Raw genomic sequence first — 18,958 nt, 5'->3', positions numbered from 1 at the left:
TACGGCAAGACACGACTAGGTATCACTAACTTAAGATTCCTAATAAAATGATCTAATACACGGTCCTTCTCCTAAAATTAAATAATTATACAAATTAATTCTTAATCTAATAATCATGCATTAAATAAATCAACAAATTATTACAAATATTTAAATTAAATTAAAACGTTAAAATGTTACCGCATCAACAAAGTGTCGAGATATATGATTTCTATCCAAACGAAGTAGATCACATTCCATTATATATTTGCAAAAAAATTATATTAGTAAAATATTAAATAAATTAAAATGCTTAAATAAATTAAATACATAATATTAAAAACATTATAAAATATACTTTAAATAGAGAGAGAATTTGAGAGAATTTGAGAGAATTAAAGAGAATATGATGTGATGAAAGTGATAGAGGAGGGAATATTTATAGGGATGGTGGGGTAATTAAAGGTATAGCGCGCCTCCTATATCGCGTTGTATACAACATGTCAGATAAACAATTATAGCACAGATCAAGGGTCGCGTTATACCCCCACGTGGTGTCAAATTAACATATAACTCGAGATAAGAAACGTGCTTTACTGCTATGGGTGTTAGATTAAAAAATATAATCTGACCGATGTTAAATCGATAAATATACCGATCACCGATGATTTTTCGAAAAAATCCTTCATAAAATTTGGTATATTTCTGGCTCTTGATGCGAATGATTTAACGTTTCATGAATGTCCATTCATCATACGATCAAATTTCACATATTTTTATGTAATATATTTACGAATACATTTTTATAAATAATTTTAGTTTATTATTATATATTTTAATCTTTAATACATTAAATTATAACCTAAATTTTACATTAAAAAGATAATAGTTTTATTTAAATATCCAACCAAAATAAACGACACTCTTTATAGAGCTATCGTTCTTTAGGTTGTGACCCACCGTTCACCAACATTATGTTTCAGTAATATCAAGGTTAACTATCTTCTTAGTCAAATTACCTTCGAACACGTGGCGTTGTTTCATTCGCTTCATCAAACTTAATCTCGGAGAGAATCCAAATGCCTCTACCTTAAATGAAAACCAAGCTTTCTTCCCAACAACTCCTGCTACCTCATTTAATGCACTTTAAAGGCTGACCCAATCTAACTTGCATCGGTGGTGCGTTGGCTTTACTCGCTCCGGCTCAGTCGCCGTGAAAAATTAAGGTTTTGGAGGCAAATGTTTAAAGGGAAAATACTTGGTTTATTGTGATAAACTGTAGAAAATTAGAAATTAAGTTTCCAAAAGCTAACCCCAGGATAAGATCTGTGGATTAATACGATAACAAGGAGCTCTTTTTCTTTCAGATATCCTTAATCTATGGTTCTTTTTTTCAGTTTGACGGGTCGACCCGAGTCAATACCCGAACCACCAAGGAGTCTATCCACGCAAGGAGTCTATCCACGCGCGGTTCATTCTTGACTCAACACCCTCCAACTCACTGAGTTACACACAAAGACAAATGCAAAACAGGAAAAGCTCTCCAGTTTTCACTCTTCACCACAAACCATCCAACCCTAATAAATGACTAAATACACAAACACACTTGTTAAAAGAAGATAAAAGAACCCTAAAAATACTGAAGAAATGATCGTGAGCATTTTGCCACTCAGCTTTCGCATTGAAGGGCATCTTTAATCTTCTGGACGGCGCACGAAATCCGATTATTCACCGTCTCCATCGATTCCACCGTGATCTTGACCGATGGTAAACTGTTGACCAGTATTTGGAAAGCCACCGTGAGAAGTGACCCACCCACTCTCGGAGAGCCGTCTCCCCCGCCGTTCCTATCAGCATTTCCATTAGAGGTGGGCCCGCCACGAGAGCCTGGAGGACCATCCGGTACGATAGCGAAACCCGATGGTAAGATAGCTACGTAAGCGGAATCACCACCGTTCATAACCACGTGCATGGATGGGATGTCAACGGGCACGTACACAACAAGCGACCCCGCCGCATCGATGCATGTCTCCTGCAGTATCAGCATGCTGCTCTGGTTTGAGTTCATGGCCTGCACCCAAAAGAACAAAACAACAAAAGAGAAAGCTGTTGATCAGAAGACACTAAAATGAAAGGTGAAAAAGGTTGCAAGCGTCCTACACATTGACTTTTCAAAAAAGAGTTATTAATCAGCACACGTTACAGTAACATTTCATGACTTCTTTTTCACCTTAAACTATCTTCACGGATAATTCCAAATTCCCAGATTTGACGTTTGAATTTGTCATTTTTGTCCCTAAATTATTACCCTATTCGTCACCAGAGGTTTTTCTTATTAGATATAGGAGGGGCGTGAGGAAGTTTACATTGGCACAGAGGAGGGAGACGCAGTTGCCGTGATCTTGGCCTTTAGCGATGTGGGCTATCTCTTGCATTGGACCACCATCGGACAAGATGTCCCACTCGCTTCTCAGTCGTTCATCGCGTAGGAAATCGAACAATCTTTGAGTAGACACCAGCAACCAAACCGAAGTAGCGGCGCTCAGCACGATTCCCGGTGGCTCACTGGGATCGTCCACACTCGTACGAGTCATAACCTAACGTCCTCATCAACATGCCCTACGTTCAACTTGTTCCATATTTTAACCGTGGAGGCACACACTCCGGCGCAGAAATTATCCGTCATACCTTGTGCAAGCTTTAGCATGCTTCGTCTCCCACCTGCAGTTATCCCTACAACAATAAACACATTACAAAGTTAAAAAATCATCACACACACACACACACACATATGACGTATATAAGTTACCTGTGTGGTATCGGGTCGGAACAGTGGAGGACGTAAGGATAGCAAGGCATTCGCATTGGCGTTGAAAGGTGGCAACCCAACGTTGGACACCAAACGCCATGCCTGAGCTTAACAAAGGGCGGTAAAGTTGGTGAACTAGGCTCTCCTCATATTCGACATGTTCGACCCATGTCACCTATGTAATTTTTTAGTATCGTTTCGTCACTTGATGCATAAATTTTGACTAATTACACTAACAGTCGTTGGAATAAAAAATACTAGTATAATATCGTTGGTGACAAATAAGACTGCCTTTTATGCAATAGAAAAATACGAGGCAAATATTGGAAATGGCTCAAAGATTGGGCTCAATGAAAGAAACGATATCTTCCTTCTCTCTCACTGTGGCTTTGTTCCATTGTAGTGAGGCATTACAAATTGAAAGAGGTTTGAATAATGGAGAAGATCACCCTTTTCTGAAGATTTCGAAGGAGCATCGAGATATGTACTGATGTTGACTTAAAAGGCGCGGGGGGGGGGGGTCCTGGTTTAGAGTAGGAAAACAGGCACAAAAACGGGTGCTGGAACCAGGTCATACGCAGTTTTATGCCTTAAATGTAGCTGGCTAGATTAGGATAATTGAGGCATAATCAAAATACTGGAATAAAAACATCAAATCAATAGTTTATTCGATAAGGATATTATATCAAACTATATTTTATTGTGTTTAAGCATACTCATATGTTGAAACCTGCGTTTTGGGGGGAGTTAACGAGTTCGTTTGAAGCAAAAAGCCAGGCACTGACAGTGTAATCACTAGACAAATTATAACACAAGATTCTTTAGAGGCATGAGCCTTAAACTAGGTGCTTGGAAATGCAAATTAATGTATTTCTTTTTACCTTGGAGTATCCATTGGGCATATCTTGCACGACACAGCCAGAAGGGAGCCTCCTGCAGTTCACATACGAGGGTGTACCCGTAGTTTCTCTGAACGTGTCGATTGACACATCGACGATAGCCCAGACCCCACCGGCATGCTGCTTGGAGAACCTTAGGAAATTGACCTCGCGAACTGGAACCAACGGAGAAAGGACTTGAAGCTCAGCATGCATCTAATAACAAATGAAAATGAGATGATTAAAAGGCGATGTAATTGAGGAATGATCATTAAATTAATTATGGCTTGAAATTAACCTACCAATTGAAGTGCACCGTTTCTGGATCCTCCAACGCCAGTAGATATCACATCAGTGGTTGATGTTCTGGCAATCATACAAGGAAACATCTCCTACCAACGATTCTATGTAAAATAGAGGGGGATTAAAAGTTAATTCCAATGGCTCGAACCTTTTAAAAAGTGAGAAGTAAATGACTCACCGAGTCCATCAAGGTTTCAACAAGGGCTAAACTGTTGATAATCACTACCCCAGATACTCGAGAAGTCTCGGTGACAAAGCCATTTGATTTCATGGCAATGCAAGGAGTGAAAGTCCTCAAGTACTCATCTTGATTTAGAATTTCCCTTCCGAGCTCCTAATCCAAAGCGGTTCATCTGTCCGTGCCATCTTAACCATTTCATCCATGGCAGCCAAAGTGAGTTCCAAAAACATAGATCTTTCCACCGATCTATCGACACCGCTCACGGCGGTTGTTGACCTATTAGGAGGAACCGTCGCAGACAAAGCATTCGTCATCTCACCTCTCAAATCAAACCCCAAAGGCAATGTTGTGCTTAAACCCCCGAAACCATTGTTACCGACCCCGAGTTCCAAAGTCGAGTTCGACAATGGAGGTGCAACCGAAGTGGCTACTGTCGAAATGGGTCGCCCTAGAAACTTGTCGACTAGAGTACAAACTCGATCTAATTCCTTCTTTAAACGAGCGTTCTCGACCCTAAGATGTTGCTCTTCAAGGGATATGTCACCGATAATTGCACCCCCACAGTTCGTACAAATTAGGTTCCTCATAGCGTCCCTTATAGACATGTTCTCGGCTTGGAGCTTATCGTTCTCTTGCATGAGCAAAATGTTATCATGGCGTTCCAATTGGGTCTGAAAAAAAGATGATCAAGTTTTAAACTTTACATAAACAATCAAACTCTCTAAAGGAAGATTCTTTAGAAAACGTACCTTCATTTGAGTACGGCGGTTTTGGAACCAAAACTTAACCTGTCTGGTTTCCAAGCAAAGCCTTTTGCTAAGCTCCAATCTCTGTTTCTCATCGGGATGAGGACACTCCTTGAAGAGACTAAACCAAAACCACAACTTGGTAAGATGATAGTTCCAAAATAGAGAAAATATTTGGTTTGAGACATGAAATCATACGCTTCAAGCTCTTGGATTTGCTGAGGAGTGTGTCGGTGGTATCTCTTCTTCCTCGGAGGCTTGTCGGCGGCGTCTTGATCATCACCGGAAGTTCCATCCATGTTATAGCTTCCAGATCTGCTGATCTCATGTTCTTCTCTGCTTCTTCTCCTAACACTTCCCTCGAAATTCTCTTGCATTAGTCTAGTCTCATGATCCCCTTGATTATCTATATCTTGTTTCTGCTGCAAAAAAACATCACGTAACCCAGATCAATCCTAAACAACAACAAAGATCATTAAAGAGAGAGAGGGAGAGATTGTGATCATTTACAAGAGCAAGAGAGAGGCCCGGGGAGTTGAATATGTTCTTCGCAAGAGAAGCAGACATGAACTGAGGTTGCTCGACAACACCGGTCATCATGTTGTTGTTGCTGTAAGGGATGTCTGCAACGATTCTTGCACCCCCAAATCCTTCATCAGAGCTGTTAACAAGAAATCCCCCAAAACTCATCAAATATTATTGTTCTGAAATCTATCAAGATTCAATCACACAGCTTTTGATATTGGTTTCTCTCTACAAATTTACAAACACTCTTTCTAACTACACTCCCATCACATAAATGAAAGAATATATGAAACCGTGTTCCTTATAAACAAGTGATCGTTAATGGAGAGAAAGAAAGAGAAAGAGAAAATATTCAATCTAAATTAATCTACCATCGATATCAATGACAATACAAGTTTAAAGTCAGAACATATCTAAGATCCAATTAAGATTTACATAAGAATTTACAGATTGCACACCAAGAATGACGGTAATATGATTCAAACTTAACATTACAAGCTCAAATTTATAAAGACCTAAATAAAAATATAATAAAGTTATTTACGCAATTCAGATCGACAATTTTACTTCTATACAATTTTGCTGATATAAATTTATTACAATATTCTTCTATACGAGAGATAAAAAATTTCAATCTAACTATATAAGCTAATTGTAGGCGTTTTCCTATAATATTATCTCAGCTATTCTATCTTTTAAGTAATTCATATTATTTATTCACTTATACAATAATGATTTATTTGTCATTATAGATTACTCTTATATCGGCGAGTAATTAAATAATCAATAGGAATTACTTGAGAGAAAATATGTATAATAATATTGCATGAGAACACATACAACTCATGTGTGTAATTAGGGTTTGAATTAGTGATATGTACTGAAAAATATTACAGGATAAGTATAAGATAATATATGTTTAAAGATAACTCAAATCATTTGACATTAAACACTCATACTCGTGTCATTTGTGGTGTTCAAACTTGTATCCTTAATGCATAATAACAATTCATTTACCACCGAGATCAATTGAGTTTTCATTTTTCAACCACAGTAACGGGTGAAGTTAGAAAAGAAGATGAAGGGGAAAAGCAAATAATAAAATTTAAAAAGATTAGTGTAAAATTTATTGTCGCTTTTGCTTGCAATTATATGATTTAAAATGAATTAAACTGAAATTCTATTATTTTTTGGACTAAATTTAAAATGGTACCACTATCTTAGTTTTAAAACATTCAAGTAAATTACTAATTTGTTATCCATTGAGTTTTATGCTCGTTGGTGATCATAAATGGTTTTTTGTATAAAATTAATGATTCTTCGCATCTGATATATTGATCGACTAATCTTAAACATGTATTGTAGAGATTCATTATGAGAACAATTATACCAACCTAGTTTATCTCATCCACAATCACGATTCGAACCTTTGATCTTACTTAAGAGATCTAATACATCATCTTAATAAATTCATTTAATCGTAACAAAATATGAAAGTTTTTGTTTAATGTATAAAATGAGAACGTTAATCAAAATAAAATTAAAATAATAATATACATATGACCTAGAGTTTTGGTGGTCCCAATAAATTGCAATTTCACAAATCATTTCCATATATGTGCAGCAATTCTGCAAACTACTTATGGTCCCAATAAATATTGTTACCATTGAATAATCAAGCCATCAATGATTATGTTATTTGAAAATTTTATTCATAGTTAATTTTATCGTACATACTTAAACTATAATTCTCATTTTTAAACCGATTCCTGTAATTTTGAACATTTTAATTTTATCCTTAAATTACGACTCTTATTTTAAATTGGTCATAGAACTTTTAAACACCCAATAACAAGGTATTGTTACACTTATAATATTTTAATTTCTTTTATTAGTTTAGGATGATTACAAGGTATTATATATTCAAAAGACTCAACTATTTGACAGTTAACTCTCAAACATCCCTTGCATACGATGTGCTCGAACATGTAACATTTAAGGATAACAATCATTTAATCACTTAGATACATTTGATTTGTACAAATAATATTTTGAAATTATATATTAAAATATGTTTTAATTAAAGATTTTAAAAGTTAAAAATAATTAGACATTTTATTAAAAAAATATGTACTGACTATAAATAATACATGAATTCTCTTCTTCTTCTTTTATCCATTTAAAGCACGTTAGATTGTTTACTATGAGAGTTAAACATCAAATTTCTCCCAATGCATAATCACTGCCTCAAATTTAAAAAATTGTTATATTGTTTACAGAGATAATATTTGAATGAAACTGTGATTTATAAAATATTATAAAAAAAATAAATTCAAATATATTAGTTTTATAAAAATATTTATAATTTATGTTATATAACTAAAAGATTAATACAGAAAAAGAAAAAAATATAAAATATAAAATATTATAAAGATATATTTATAACATAAATTATAACCACAGTTAAAATTTTAATAAATATTTGAGTTTGATATGGGTCTTTTTATTTATTTATTTTATGTTTTAATTTATGATATATCGATTATTTTACATATAAAGTAGTTTATATGTACATTATTATATATTGGCGGTAATTTATCATCATGTGTTACTGATTAATATTAAAATAAACAACTAATCAAATAATTATCTTTTATGTTATGAGAATTTAAATACATTTTAATTAATGTTAGGGAAGGAAGAGATTGGTGCAAATAGGCTTTAATGGCGGTTTAGTTAGCTTGTTGCATTTGTTGTACCCTTTTCCCCCGAAAACATAGCACTACATGCTATGTTTTGCCGACACAAACTTGTCTTGTAATCGAAGCAGCCGCCCCCTCTGCATTGGTTTTCATGCCGGAGTTTACATCTTCCAGTTTGAATTGTTCTAATATTTACATATCATCTTTTACATCACACCAAGACTTTGGTTCATTTTAGAAATCTATGTGGAAATGTTCTCCACTTTCTGAGCGTTTGACGAATGAGCAAATCCAAAAGAAAAAAATTACACTCAAGAATCGAATTAAATTAAATAAATTTATCGTAAACATTTTAAAAATAGAATCGAATCGAATCGATTTTAACCCTAATTTTCGCGGTTAATCCAAGGACCACACCGATCGCACCGGTCTCCTATTTCTTTTTGGCCGGTGTATTAATATCATTGTTATTTTTGGTTTGATTTCTAACCAATCAACTTCAAGTTTACATTGAAAGCAATTTATCTCTTTCAGTACTATCTTTCTTTCTACATACGAAAAAGTCATATCAAATGAAAATTAAAAGAGGCCCTTCAAAGTTGAAAAAATTTTCAAGTCACTCCCTCATGTTCTTTCCCACTTTCAAAAGCTTCCAGGAAGGTATCCTGTCTCTTATCTGCCTTGAAAAATAATAAATGAAGATACTGTCCACTGATGTTTATTCGTGACGTGCTAAGTTAGCATGCTTAGGTGGTGATTCGTTATGGCTAAGAAATAAGAAACTTCATGAGATCGAAGAGTTTTGTTTCTTAAGATTCTTATAATGAAATTTTAGATTCGAATTTTTGAAAATATAATATATCAAATATTTGATAAAAGAATAACCGTCTTTGTAATTTTATACGATTCGACCAATTCGATCAATCATTGAAAAGCTAAAAGTTGGTCAGCTGTGCACTCCACGTGTTTTTCATGTAGAAGTAACAACGAATTATGTGTTCTTTAGTGTACACCCTAAAATCATTTTTCTATGTTAATTGTGGTGTTCATTTTGAAATTTTATTTCTGTTTACATTATACGAAAAAATTATATTATTAACACATATGTCTGCCTTAAAAAATATTTTTAAATCCGTCATTGGACTATATGTATACCTTAAACAATATTTCTAAATCCGCCGCTGGACTTATCGAGTCATGTGTCAACCATGGGATGCTTGGAATGAATGGCTATACACCTACGTTCACATAAGTTGATGTTAATGGTTTTTCATTATTAAGGCGAGTCACATGCATGTACAACTTTCAATCTTTGATATTCAACTGGGCTAAAACGGAAGCTAGAGTTTATGACTAGTCTATTGGTTCACTTTTAGAGGTTAGATTAGTCGTTCAAATTTAAAGTTCAATCTAAAATTTGATGAGGTTAACCACTTATTTGATTCAGAAAATAGATTAGTAGTAAAATTTGAATACGTTTAAGATTGAATCAAATTTGGACTCTAACATATAAGATTTGAACTTGATTTGGTTTAATTTATTTTTTAAAATTATTAATTTGTTACAAACATCATGTAATATATATCACAATTAAAAACACAAATCTGTTAAATATTTAAACCTAAATTTTAAGGAGATAAATATCAAATCTTTCTGTAGGGGTGGTGGACGGATGGATGGGGTACAAATCTAGAATATGCAATTCCTATGTGAGAAAAGGTGGAAGCAAGCATTGCCGCCTATACTGATTGCCCCCCAAAAGCTGCTGCAGGTTCTATCTGATGTAAGAATATTGTCAAATGTCAAATGTCAAATGTCAAATGGTAGCTAACCTCACATTAATATCTCCCACCTTTATTACCCAGTTTTCCAATGAAGGCAAATCTGAGAAGAAAACCACTAAAACTATGATGATGGATCAAAGCTTAAGTCAATTTTGCACTCTGATACTCGATTATTTAGTACTAATTTGGTTGGAATGGTGAAGCAATTAATCTAATGATGGGGGCATGCATTAGTATTAGTATTAATTAGCATTTTGCATTTAATTTCATCCACTTTATTCAGTCCCCGCACCTCTGTTTTCTTCAACCGGCAGCTTCATGTGGGGTCCCCCACTTACCGTTTTCCAGTTCATATTGACCATTTACCTTTTTGTCAAATACTAGGTTATAAAGAAAGTTGTTCAATCTTTTCTTCTTTTCAAAATTCAAACTACTCAACATGAGATCTGACTTCAAACTTTTTGGCAGCCTTTTTTCTGCTTTACTTCTCCTTATAGCCATTGGCAATCCCTTTTCCAACTTTTCAAAGGTTGAAATTTTTGGCATAAATTTCAACTTCTTCTCAAATGATGATGCATTATTCCATGCATTGTACGTTTTCCTATACATGAAACCATCAACATATAATGCCTGGATGGTAAAACAAAGATAATTATTCGATACACCGACAACCGGTATTCCAGATTATACTCTTGACACACATGCACATGCATATATGTATCATCCCCTATTATAAAAAATGTATAATCTAGTAACAGCAGGTGTTGGGATAACACTTCCATGATGAATAACCAAACAGCAAAGAACAGGATCACAATGGTGACGACGAAAAATCAAAGCGGCATATAGTTAATGACAATCTATATATGCCCACTGCCAGAAAGCTGTAGCTTTTTTTATGTTTAGACTCTTTGTAAATCTACAGTTTCGAGTTCATGATATAAATATACCAAACAAGGAAAAAGAAACAAAGATTGCATCTATTTGATGCACGGGGGGAGACAACTTGGCTTCAGATAATGAACAAAAATAAAATTAAAAGGAAAATACCTACATTATAAAGAACAAATCTGTCTCAATGAGATGGTGAAGTTAGCTTCCAAAACATTTTCGTTGCTACCAGGATTTTCTCTCTCCCGTGTGATTCGGGTTCCTTTTCATGTATAGTAGGCATCCACCTTACCGCGTGAGCTATGCGAGCCACTTTGTCGATTACTTCAGGAGAATCTCGAATCACAACTGTTCCTTCTGGACGCAACATCCTATCCATCTCCACCATTAGGTCCACAAGATTACACCTGCAGGAATATTAGAGTTGATGAAGGTACTTGGAAGTCAAAAGATAACAGACAAAGCATGCAAAGATTAAACTTAACAGAGTGATCCATGCAGTAATATTGCACGAGTCCATTCAATAGCGATACAACATGCGAGGTCTATCTTATGATACAAAGGTGCAAAGATTGCTTTTTTTCTCGGGAGGGGGGGGGGAATAAGGTTAGTTAAGGCATGGAAAACTGTGATATAAGCAGACATTCAATTTCTTGCATAACCAAAATGATTAGGGCAGAAACTTGACTTGCTCATACAATGATACAAATGCAAAGAGAATTCAAGGGTGAAGTCAGAGGTTACATTTACCTGCTCTTGCTTGAGCCAGGAAGCTTTATTAGTGATTCAATGCCAGCTACATGGATAAAATCATAAGTACGGGGGTATGTTGAGAAAGGCTCACACCTGCAAACAGTAATTGAGATCATTAGGTAATTACAATGTTTACCCTATAGGTATACATAATCCCACATCAGGAGGGTAGAGTCGATTACAGTCGACGGTGCCAGAAGGAGAAGGCGACCAAGGTGGAAGTGGGAAGACTGCTTGAGATCTGATTTGATGGATTTAGCCCTTACCGAGGACATGACCTCTGATAGGAAAATATGGAGACTTAAGACTAGGATAGTCGAGTAGTGTGAGTCACATCTCTAGGGTGTATCATCTCTGTCTTCTTTTAATGCCTTTGTAGTAATTTACATAACTTCTACTTTTTATCCGTTTCTGTTATTGGTATTTATGAAGGCTTAGAACTGGGCTTGCTATCGTTTGACTTCTGTGTATCATTCTCTCCACTTTTAAATTTAGTCGGGTCTTACGTTTCTGTCTATATACAAAGATTACTGCCCATTACAGACGCGCATATGATATTAATGATATTAATGACTGCATATGAATACTGTACAACTATGTATTTATGTATTTATTTATACATGCATTGTATTTTATCTATATTTTTATTTTTCTGACTGCCGGAGGTCTTCCACGGAAGCTACTCTCAACCTGGCGTTGGGGGCAGCCTACTACCCTACCTCCCCCTTACCCCATTGCATATGGGAATTGGGTTTTGTTGTTGTTGTTGTTGTTGTATACATAATCCCACAGATAAAGAGGAATCCGGAAGACGGGCAACCATAACAAACACTAAAAGAAGGATAACGATTAAACAAGTATCTAGTTTGAAAGTTAAACACTGTAGTACATAATTACGGCTCCAGTTGAATAATCACTTGTCCAACTAAATTACCTAAATCTGAGTTAGTACAGTTTTCATGGGAGGTTCAATCAAACAAAGGAATAAGCACTAGAAGGTTTTCTTAGGGCAGAGAGGAGCGAAACATGGTATTTCCATGAGAAAATTTGTCACATATAGTAGATGACAAGGCACTAACAGTATAGTCTTGTTTTCGGACGGGTAATTAACTGTTAACTTTTTCAGAAAATAAGGATAAAAAACCCTACAGTAACTCACCAGTCATGGTATACTCCAATAAGGCTTCTGTCATATATAACACCAAGAGTTAGTGGCTTTCTAGCAGGCACAACATTCATCACCCATATTGGATATGAAGTAAGTGCTGCTGCAAAACCTCCAAAAAATGCATTCATGTCCATGACATTGCGCACTGCTGGAGTCCCAAGCTTCAGATGCAGAGTATTCTTATAATAGGCAACTCTCCTTGTCCACCGCCTTGTGTCTGCCTGGAACAAATCAATCCCGTTTTTCATGACCAAGGCCCTTGAAGGAGCTTTTGTTAGCCTGTCTGGCCATTTAGGAATCATCCCGAGGGGAAATTCTCCATTCACAGAAGATGTTGGAGTCACACATCTTCTTAACTTAAAGTACCTACCCCAGAAAAAGAGAAAAGAAACTTAGAAGAACACTATATTTCAGTTCTAGAAACAACAAGACCAGGGTCGCAACCAGGAACCATCCATCATACAGCTAAATTTTGAGGAAACGTACGTTGATTTCTTGAAGAAAATACGGACAGATTCGAACAAGATATCTAAATGCTTTCCATAGCAATTACCATGCATTACTGGGGTCATTTGATTCATCACAAGATTCAAGCCCAAATTCATTTTGGTTAGGTAGACATGAATCTCCATCAGGCTTTTTCCAAATGACTGTGTTCCCATCTACAGCAATCAACTCATAGCACAATGCTCTTGCCACAGACTGGAGGTCTGCCCACTCCTTATCTTGCTTAGGCCACTGTACAGGGGGTCCAGAGATGACCAAATATCCACCAGGGCGCAGTAACCGATCCACTTCAACGAAATAAGTTGCATCTGCAAAATCCATATATCTTCACGTTAACACTGGACAAAGAGAGATAAAATAAGAATACACTAAAAACACTCCACCACACAGACAAAAACCCACTATAAGCTGTGAAAGGGATCAGGCATCGAGAGCAGTGGATTAAGTCAAATGCAAATGCAGGAAACGGGAGTCTGCGAGTGCCGAGCATTAGAACAAAGGCTGGTATTCCTCTTTCCAATGCAAATTGTATTTGTGATTTGTGCGAATCTCTAGGAGCAAATGAGAGTGTCAAAATGCCCTCTGATAACAATGAACCCCCAAAACTAGCAACCTGCAAAAGGATAAAGGATGATATTCAAACAATACAAAACTAGAGTACAAGCATAACAAGATAGCGTACTATACAAAAAAGAATCAACTTACCCCGCATCCGATATCAAGGGCAGTCCTTAGAATTCCACCGGTTATGGGAATGTACTGCCCGAGTTTCTCGATATATGGAGTGGCTCCATCAGGGAACATTGTTCCACCACCAGGGAAAATAAAGTAAGGACCTTGCTCTTTCATCCATCCTTGGTGACCTTTCCTATCAGCAATTTTGTTGTGTGGCATATTGGAATGCCATATCTAACCATTACACAATTAAAACCGTTTTAAGTATAACATTAACAATTAAAACCGTTTTAAGTATAACATTAATAATTTACTTCCATTTCCAAATGGGAATAATTTATGGCAATATATATATATATATATATATATATATATATATATATATATATAATAATTCTATTTAATAATAATAATAACAAGAAACCACCCGAGAAATCCACAAATTGTTACCTTATGCAAGCTTTCAGGCCACTGAACTGGAATCTTATAACCAGGAGGAGGAGGGATCAAGCAAAGAGGCATTTCATCAGGCAAAGGACAATGCCTTTCTCTATACCAATTCAGCTCCCTGCTCAGCTGGCTGTTACGCCTGGGGTCCTCACACGGCATATGATCAACGGAATCAGCGGGGCAGGCTTCGATGGGCTTGTGATGGTGGCCGAGTTCCACCAACGACACCAAACGATGACGTTGCCTCGGATCCGACGTGGAGAGCAACAGGGCTTGCCTACCGGAGGCGGCCATGGAATCCCCGAGAGGGGTGAATACTAAAAGGAAGAACAAGAGTACAAGGGCGAAGAATACGGCGGATAAGATGTCCAAAATCGTCCATTGCCGCGGGTTCCGTTTGGACGCCGGCATATTGACGTGACCCATGCTTTGGAATGTCCGATAAGATTAGACAAATGGTTTTGATTGGTTTTAAGAAGATGGGAAGTGAGGATTAGAGGGAAATGAGAGATAAGTTTGATGGGATTTGGGGACAATGGGAGGCTGGGATGTAGCGTGGCGTATGCGGTGATGATGGTCTTGGGATTTTAATTTTACTTCTCATTAGTTCCTTGGAACATTGTCGCCTCAAGCCGATGGGGGAATAAAATAATAGGCCGTACCAACCCATATATTTCGTTTTCTGCCAATTAATTAAGGTTTAGATCTTCCATGAACACTAATGGGTTTAGAAATGTGGACAAATTAATGCATTTGTTTTGGTGTCAAGTGTCAACATCATTGTTTTCGTTGATAAAACTTTAAAGAAGAAGAAGAAGAAATTGTATCATATTTTCTTTATTTTAGGTATTGATCGTCTAGGTGTTTGATATTTTTATTTTGTAAATATTTTAAGATTGAGTTGTTATCACCTACTAAATATATAACGAGTGACATGATTCTTAATTTCTTATCAAAATTTTTAAAATCACTTTATTCACTCTGTTCATCGTCATCCAATCAATTATTACTGTTCACTCCTTTTAATACTAGACCTTCAATATTGGTTATCCCATTCTTTTACCATTGTTCTTTTATCATTGTAAATTGATAAATAAGATGTCTCGAACATACGAGAATAGGTGTCACGAACATTTGGCAATCGGAGTGACGTAAAATCAAATAAAAGACCAGGGGCAATGGGAAGAAAAAATTTGAAGGAAAACAAATATTTCCATCTTATGAGAGAAATTTTGAGTATATACAGAACAGTGTACCCCAAAACCATGTCAAATCCACCATCATCATGTATTGTCATCAATCTCCATCTCAAGGGTCTTCTTACGATAGCGCCTTGCACACCAAGAATCCAGGCCCAGCAATATAAAGAACCATATCAAGAAAATCTTGGTAATGATTCAGTCACAGAAATCAGATTTTCCTAGAAGCCCTAAGATTGTATTCATGCTTCAGAAGATTTGCTCTCAGCAGCATTGCCCTCACATCCAAATCAAATTCATTACCAGTCTGCAAAACCCGCTGGAATGTTGCATTTCTTTGATCCGCATGACGTGCATAAAGAATTTTGTTGTGCGAGTCAATCCGAGCCTGCAGAGATATTATAATCATCACGGTAAAGGATGTATTCAGACAAAAGGTTCATTTGATTTCATTTGAAATGGCTTCCTTCGCTCCCGGGAACTAAGGGGTTAACTCTACTTCCCTCTCTAACTGTTCTAACATTTTGGGAAGGTTCTGATTTACAAATTAAGGTCATTCACTTTATTTGCACTTCTGATCTTCACAATCTGATAGATCCTATTAAAAATGGGCAATACCAATTCAAATCTAAAGAATAAAATCACACTTATCGGTCGCCAAAGAGGAAAAGACTAATTAAATAATAAAATTCATAAGGATATTAGAGAAATCATATATAGAATCATGTGCACATTCACCAATGAAACTTAAGAAAGCATGATACAGGTGAAAATCAATACCTGTATCTGGTTGTCAGCAATCAAGGATTCAAGTTCTTTCTCAAGACCTGCAACACTTGTTTTAAAGGCATCAGCCATCATTCGCAAATCAACAGACACAAATGGGTGCGTATACTGGATGAGGGCTTTGCTCCTGATTTGATCATACAGGGTCTCAAAATGGTTGTGTATATGGATGTCAAACATCAGGTTGGATTTGAGGTTTCCAAGATATTCCAAGCAGGAAGCATAATGGCTGCAATAAAAAAGGAAGGCAAAATTTAAAAGGGGTTCTCATCAATTGAGCACACATAAGGACTTGCCGAAACCCAATGTCATGAGACAAAAGATTGTATATCATGATATTAACCACAGAAAATTCACTGCATATTAAAAAGATAGATAATACCTTGAATAAAAATCATTAATAAGCTCCCTTACTTCAGGTACCAACTCCAAGAAATTCCGGAAGTTAATATTGTCAATAACTTTGTTCTGCAAAGTTAAAAACATTGCATGACAGAGATATCTAGCAAACAACAGTACAACACGCTCAGAAAATAAAGGGAGCAGCGGACTAGAGAGATTCATGCCTTCAGTTCAGTTCGATCAAAGCTTGCAAGGGCACAAAGTCCACCATAAGTAGCAACATCTTGAGGAGCAATCACTTCACTGTATGAATTCCCCAATTCAGGACCCACCTCCAAGAACTGCACACATAGAAAAGACGATCAATCCAGCAACAAAAGAGTAACGGCTCAAAATAAGACTAACCACAAAACCCCACCTGTTATATTTCATAAAAGATAATTAATAATCAATACAGGATGACCAACAGAAGGATGCCTCAGAGCCTCAAAAAGCATAGTGAGCAAACTTGGAATTAATCAGCCCAACAAACTTTTAGGGATTGCAACAGATAAAGGAAGCAGAACTAATCCTCAAGGTACACAGCCATTGTACTGCATTAGTATCAGAAGGAATACTACAATACAAATTCTCTTTAAGATTTCTACCATAATGTACACCACCAAACCCAACACCATAAAAGATTTCAGGCTTCCTTTTAGGAAAGCAATGCTCCAAGAATGTTTAAAATGTATATTGTTTACACTAGGTTCATTAAACTTATTCCGCTCAAGATCAAGTAAGATTTATTTTGATCTTAAAGGAAAAGATTCCAATCCAAATTGTGTGGCTTGAATAGCTTCTGAACTTGAGTTCAAGAAAATGAATTAGTAAAGGACCAGAAATAAAATGAAAAGATTTATATATGAATAACCACCCATTTCCAGATAATCACAAGTAAATACTATTATTTTCTACACACTTCAGCCATATCAAAATCAACATATCAGGAATAAATGATAGTGCATGTCAAGATACTAAATCAAGAATTAATGAAAGCAAAAAATGCAACATTTGAATTATCCAAGATAACCAAACAATTTATAAGCTAACAAACCTTACGAGCAGCAAGCTTGTACTTCTTAGCCTCCAAATGTGCCAATCCGGCAGCACAGTGTAGCTTAGCTGTAGTGGGAGGGTCAAGTGCTTCGGGTGTTTGCTCAGCCTTACTGACGTAGCTTGTCACATGAGTAAATTGACCCATCTCAATGCTCACAAGAATTGCACTCAAGCACATCTGAATAATATGTTTTGACGTAGTACAGTAATCGCGAGTTCGAACATAGCTTTTAAAAGCATCCCCCAGTGCACCGTGAGCATAGTAAAAATCTCCAAAATCATTGTATCCCATTCTAATACTTTCTTTGATTAAATTCGTCTGAAAGTTAGAACCCAAACAAATTACAAATAAAAAACTAGCTTCTAGAAATTATCTTCAGAAAAATCGAATTACCCTATAGGCATTGAGTTCACTTTCGAGCTTATCTTTCCTTTGCTCGGCTTTCCGATCAACCGTAGCGCACCACGCGGCATCCATACAATAGTCAGCACCCAATCGACCATCTATCTTCTGGACCACTTCACGGAATGGCCGAGTGTTCTCCCCCTTTTTGATCTCATCGTAAGCCATCCTTAAGGCTTCCATTTGCATCGCCGTATTATCGCAGTGATCGGCAATGAATATGAGCCGCGTGATCTTGGTACGGCCGGAGTAAAGCCCAGCATAAGCCTCAATATCTAGCTGTTCGCCACTAATGATGGGCCGGTTCTTCCGCTCCGTTGTCGACGTTGAGGACGACGGCGCTTCTTCTGCACCCCCGATGCCGTTCGCACACATCTCTTCCATCTGTGGATTCGAGATGTCCACTCCATCCATTTTGAACAAAAAAAATTGAAAGAATTAAAAATGATAGGATATGGGAACTTAAGGGATAGGGTTTGTCCGGGAACTTAAGGGTTAGGGTTTGTCCGCGAACTGTTTTTTGAACGACTCTTAGGGAACTTTCATGATTGTTTTTTGAATCTAAGGTGTCTTCCAGGAACAAAGATAATTGTGTCGATTGATAGTGATTTATCTTTAGTAAATATATTTAGTTTATATGTTAATAGATATATTTATAAATATTAAATAAATAAATATAAATATACAATAATTTTAAATAAAACAAACATAAATATAGTTTTAAAATCTTTAGTAAAAAGAACCAAATATCAACAAACTTAAGAATAAACAACTAAATA

At 36.2% G+C, this 18,958-nt stretch overlaps 2 protein-coding genes and 1 pseudogene across 2 annotated transcripts; all 3 read right to left on the bottom strand.

Annotated features, from left to right (window-relative positions):
- Positions 1-1,485: 1,485 nt before the first annotated feature.
- Positions 1,486-10,027, bottom strand: LOC120135801 (annotated as a pseudogene).
- Positions 10,028-10,817: 790 nt separating this feature from the next.
- On the bottom strand, positions 10,818-14,907 carry LOC120135824 (probable pectin methyltransferase QUA3). Its single transcript, XM_039152015.1, has 7 exons — positions 14,352-14,907; positions 13,932-14,135; positions 13,629-13,839; positions 13,273-13,534; positions 12,711-13,085; positions 11,549-11,644; positions 10,818-11,205 (listed from the first exon to the last, which is right to left on the bottom strand). The coding sequence occupies exons 1-7, from the start codon at positions 14,775-14,777 to the stop codon at positions 10,983-10,985; spliced, it is 1,797 nt and encodes a 598-aa protein (XP_039007946.1). The 5' UTR covers positions 14,778-14,907; the 3' UTR covers positions 10,818-10,982.
- Positions 14,908-15,547: 640 nt separating this feature from the next.
- Positions 15,548-18,593, bottom strand: LOC120135959 (COP9 signalosome complex subunit 1-like). The gene is made up of 6 exons (XM_039152093.1): positions 18,171-18,593; positions 17,775-18,095; positions 16,903-17,019; positions 16,719-16,804; positions 16,331-16,565; positions 15,548-15,938 (listed from the first exon to the last, which is right to left on the bottom strand). The coding sequence occupies exons 1-6, from the start codon at positions 18,591-18,593 to the stop codon at positions 15,762-15,764; spliced, it is 1,359 nt and encodes a 452-aa protein (XP_039008024.1). The 3' UTR covers positions 15,548-15,761.
- Between the last annotated feature and the right edge of the window lie 365 nt (positions 18,594-18,958).

The sequence above is a fragment of the Hibiscus syriacus genome, unplaced genomic scaffold (assembly GCF_006381635.1).
Source record: "Hibiscus syriacus cultivar Baekdansim isolate YM2019G1 unplaced genomic scaffold, ASM638163v2 tig00110621_pilon, whole genome shotgun sequence".
NCBI classification, from domain to species: Eukaryota; Viridiplantae; Streptophyta; class Magnoliopsida; order Malvales; family Malvaceae; genus Hibiscus; species Hibiscus syriacus.
Note: the sequence above shows the minus strand (reverse complement) of the source record. Positions and strands in the feature narration are given on the sequence as shown.

Excerpts from the sequence above, each read along its gene's own strand:
- LOC120135824 (XM_039152015.1), bottom strand. The coding sequence starts at position 14,777 with ATGGGTCACGTCAATATGCCGGCGTCCAAACGGAACCCGCGGCAATGG. Across the intron at positions 13,086-13,272 it reads AATGACCCCAGTAATGCATG|GTACTTTAAGTTAAGAAGAT; the intron begins GTAATTGCTATG and ends TTTCTGGGGTAG. Across the intron at positions 11,206-11,548 it reads CCTGGCTCAAGCAAGAGCAG|GTGTAATCTTGTGGACCTAA; the intron begins GTAAATGTAACC and ends ATATTCCTGCAG.
- LOC120135959 (XM_039152093.1), bottom strand. The coding sequence starts at position 18,593 with ATGGATGGAGTGGACATCTCGAATCCACAGATGGAAGAGATGTGTGCG. Across the intron at positions 16,805-16,902 it reads TTGATCGAACTGAACTGAAG|AACAAAGTTATTGACAATAT; the intron begins GCATGAATCTCT and ends TTAACTTTGCAG. Across the intron at positions 16,566-16,718 it reads ATTAATGATTTTTATTCAAG|CCATTATGCTTCCTGCTTGG; the intron begins GTATTATCTATC and ends TTTTTATTGCAG.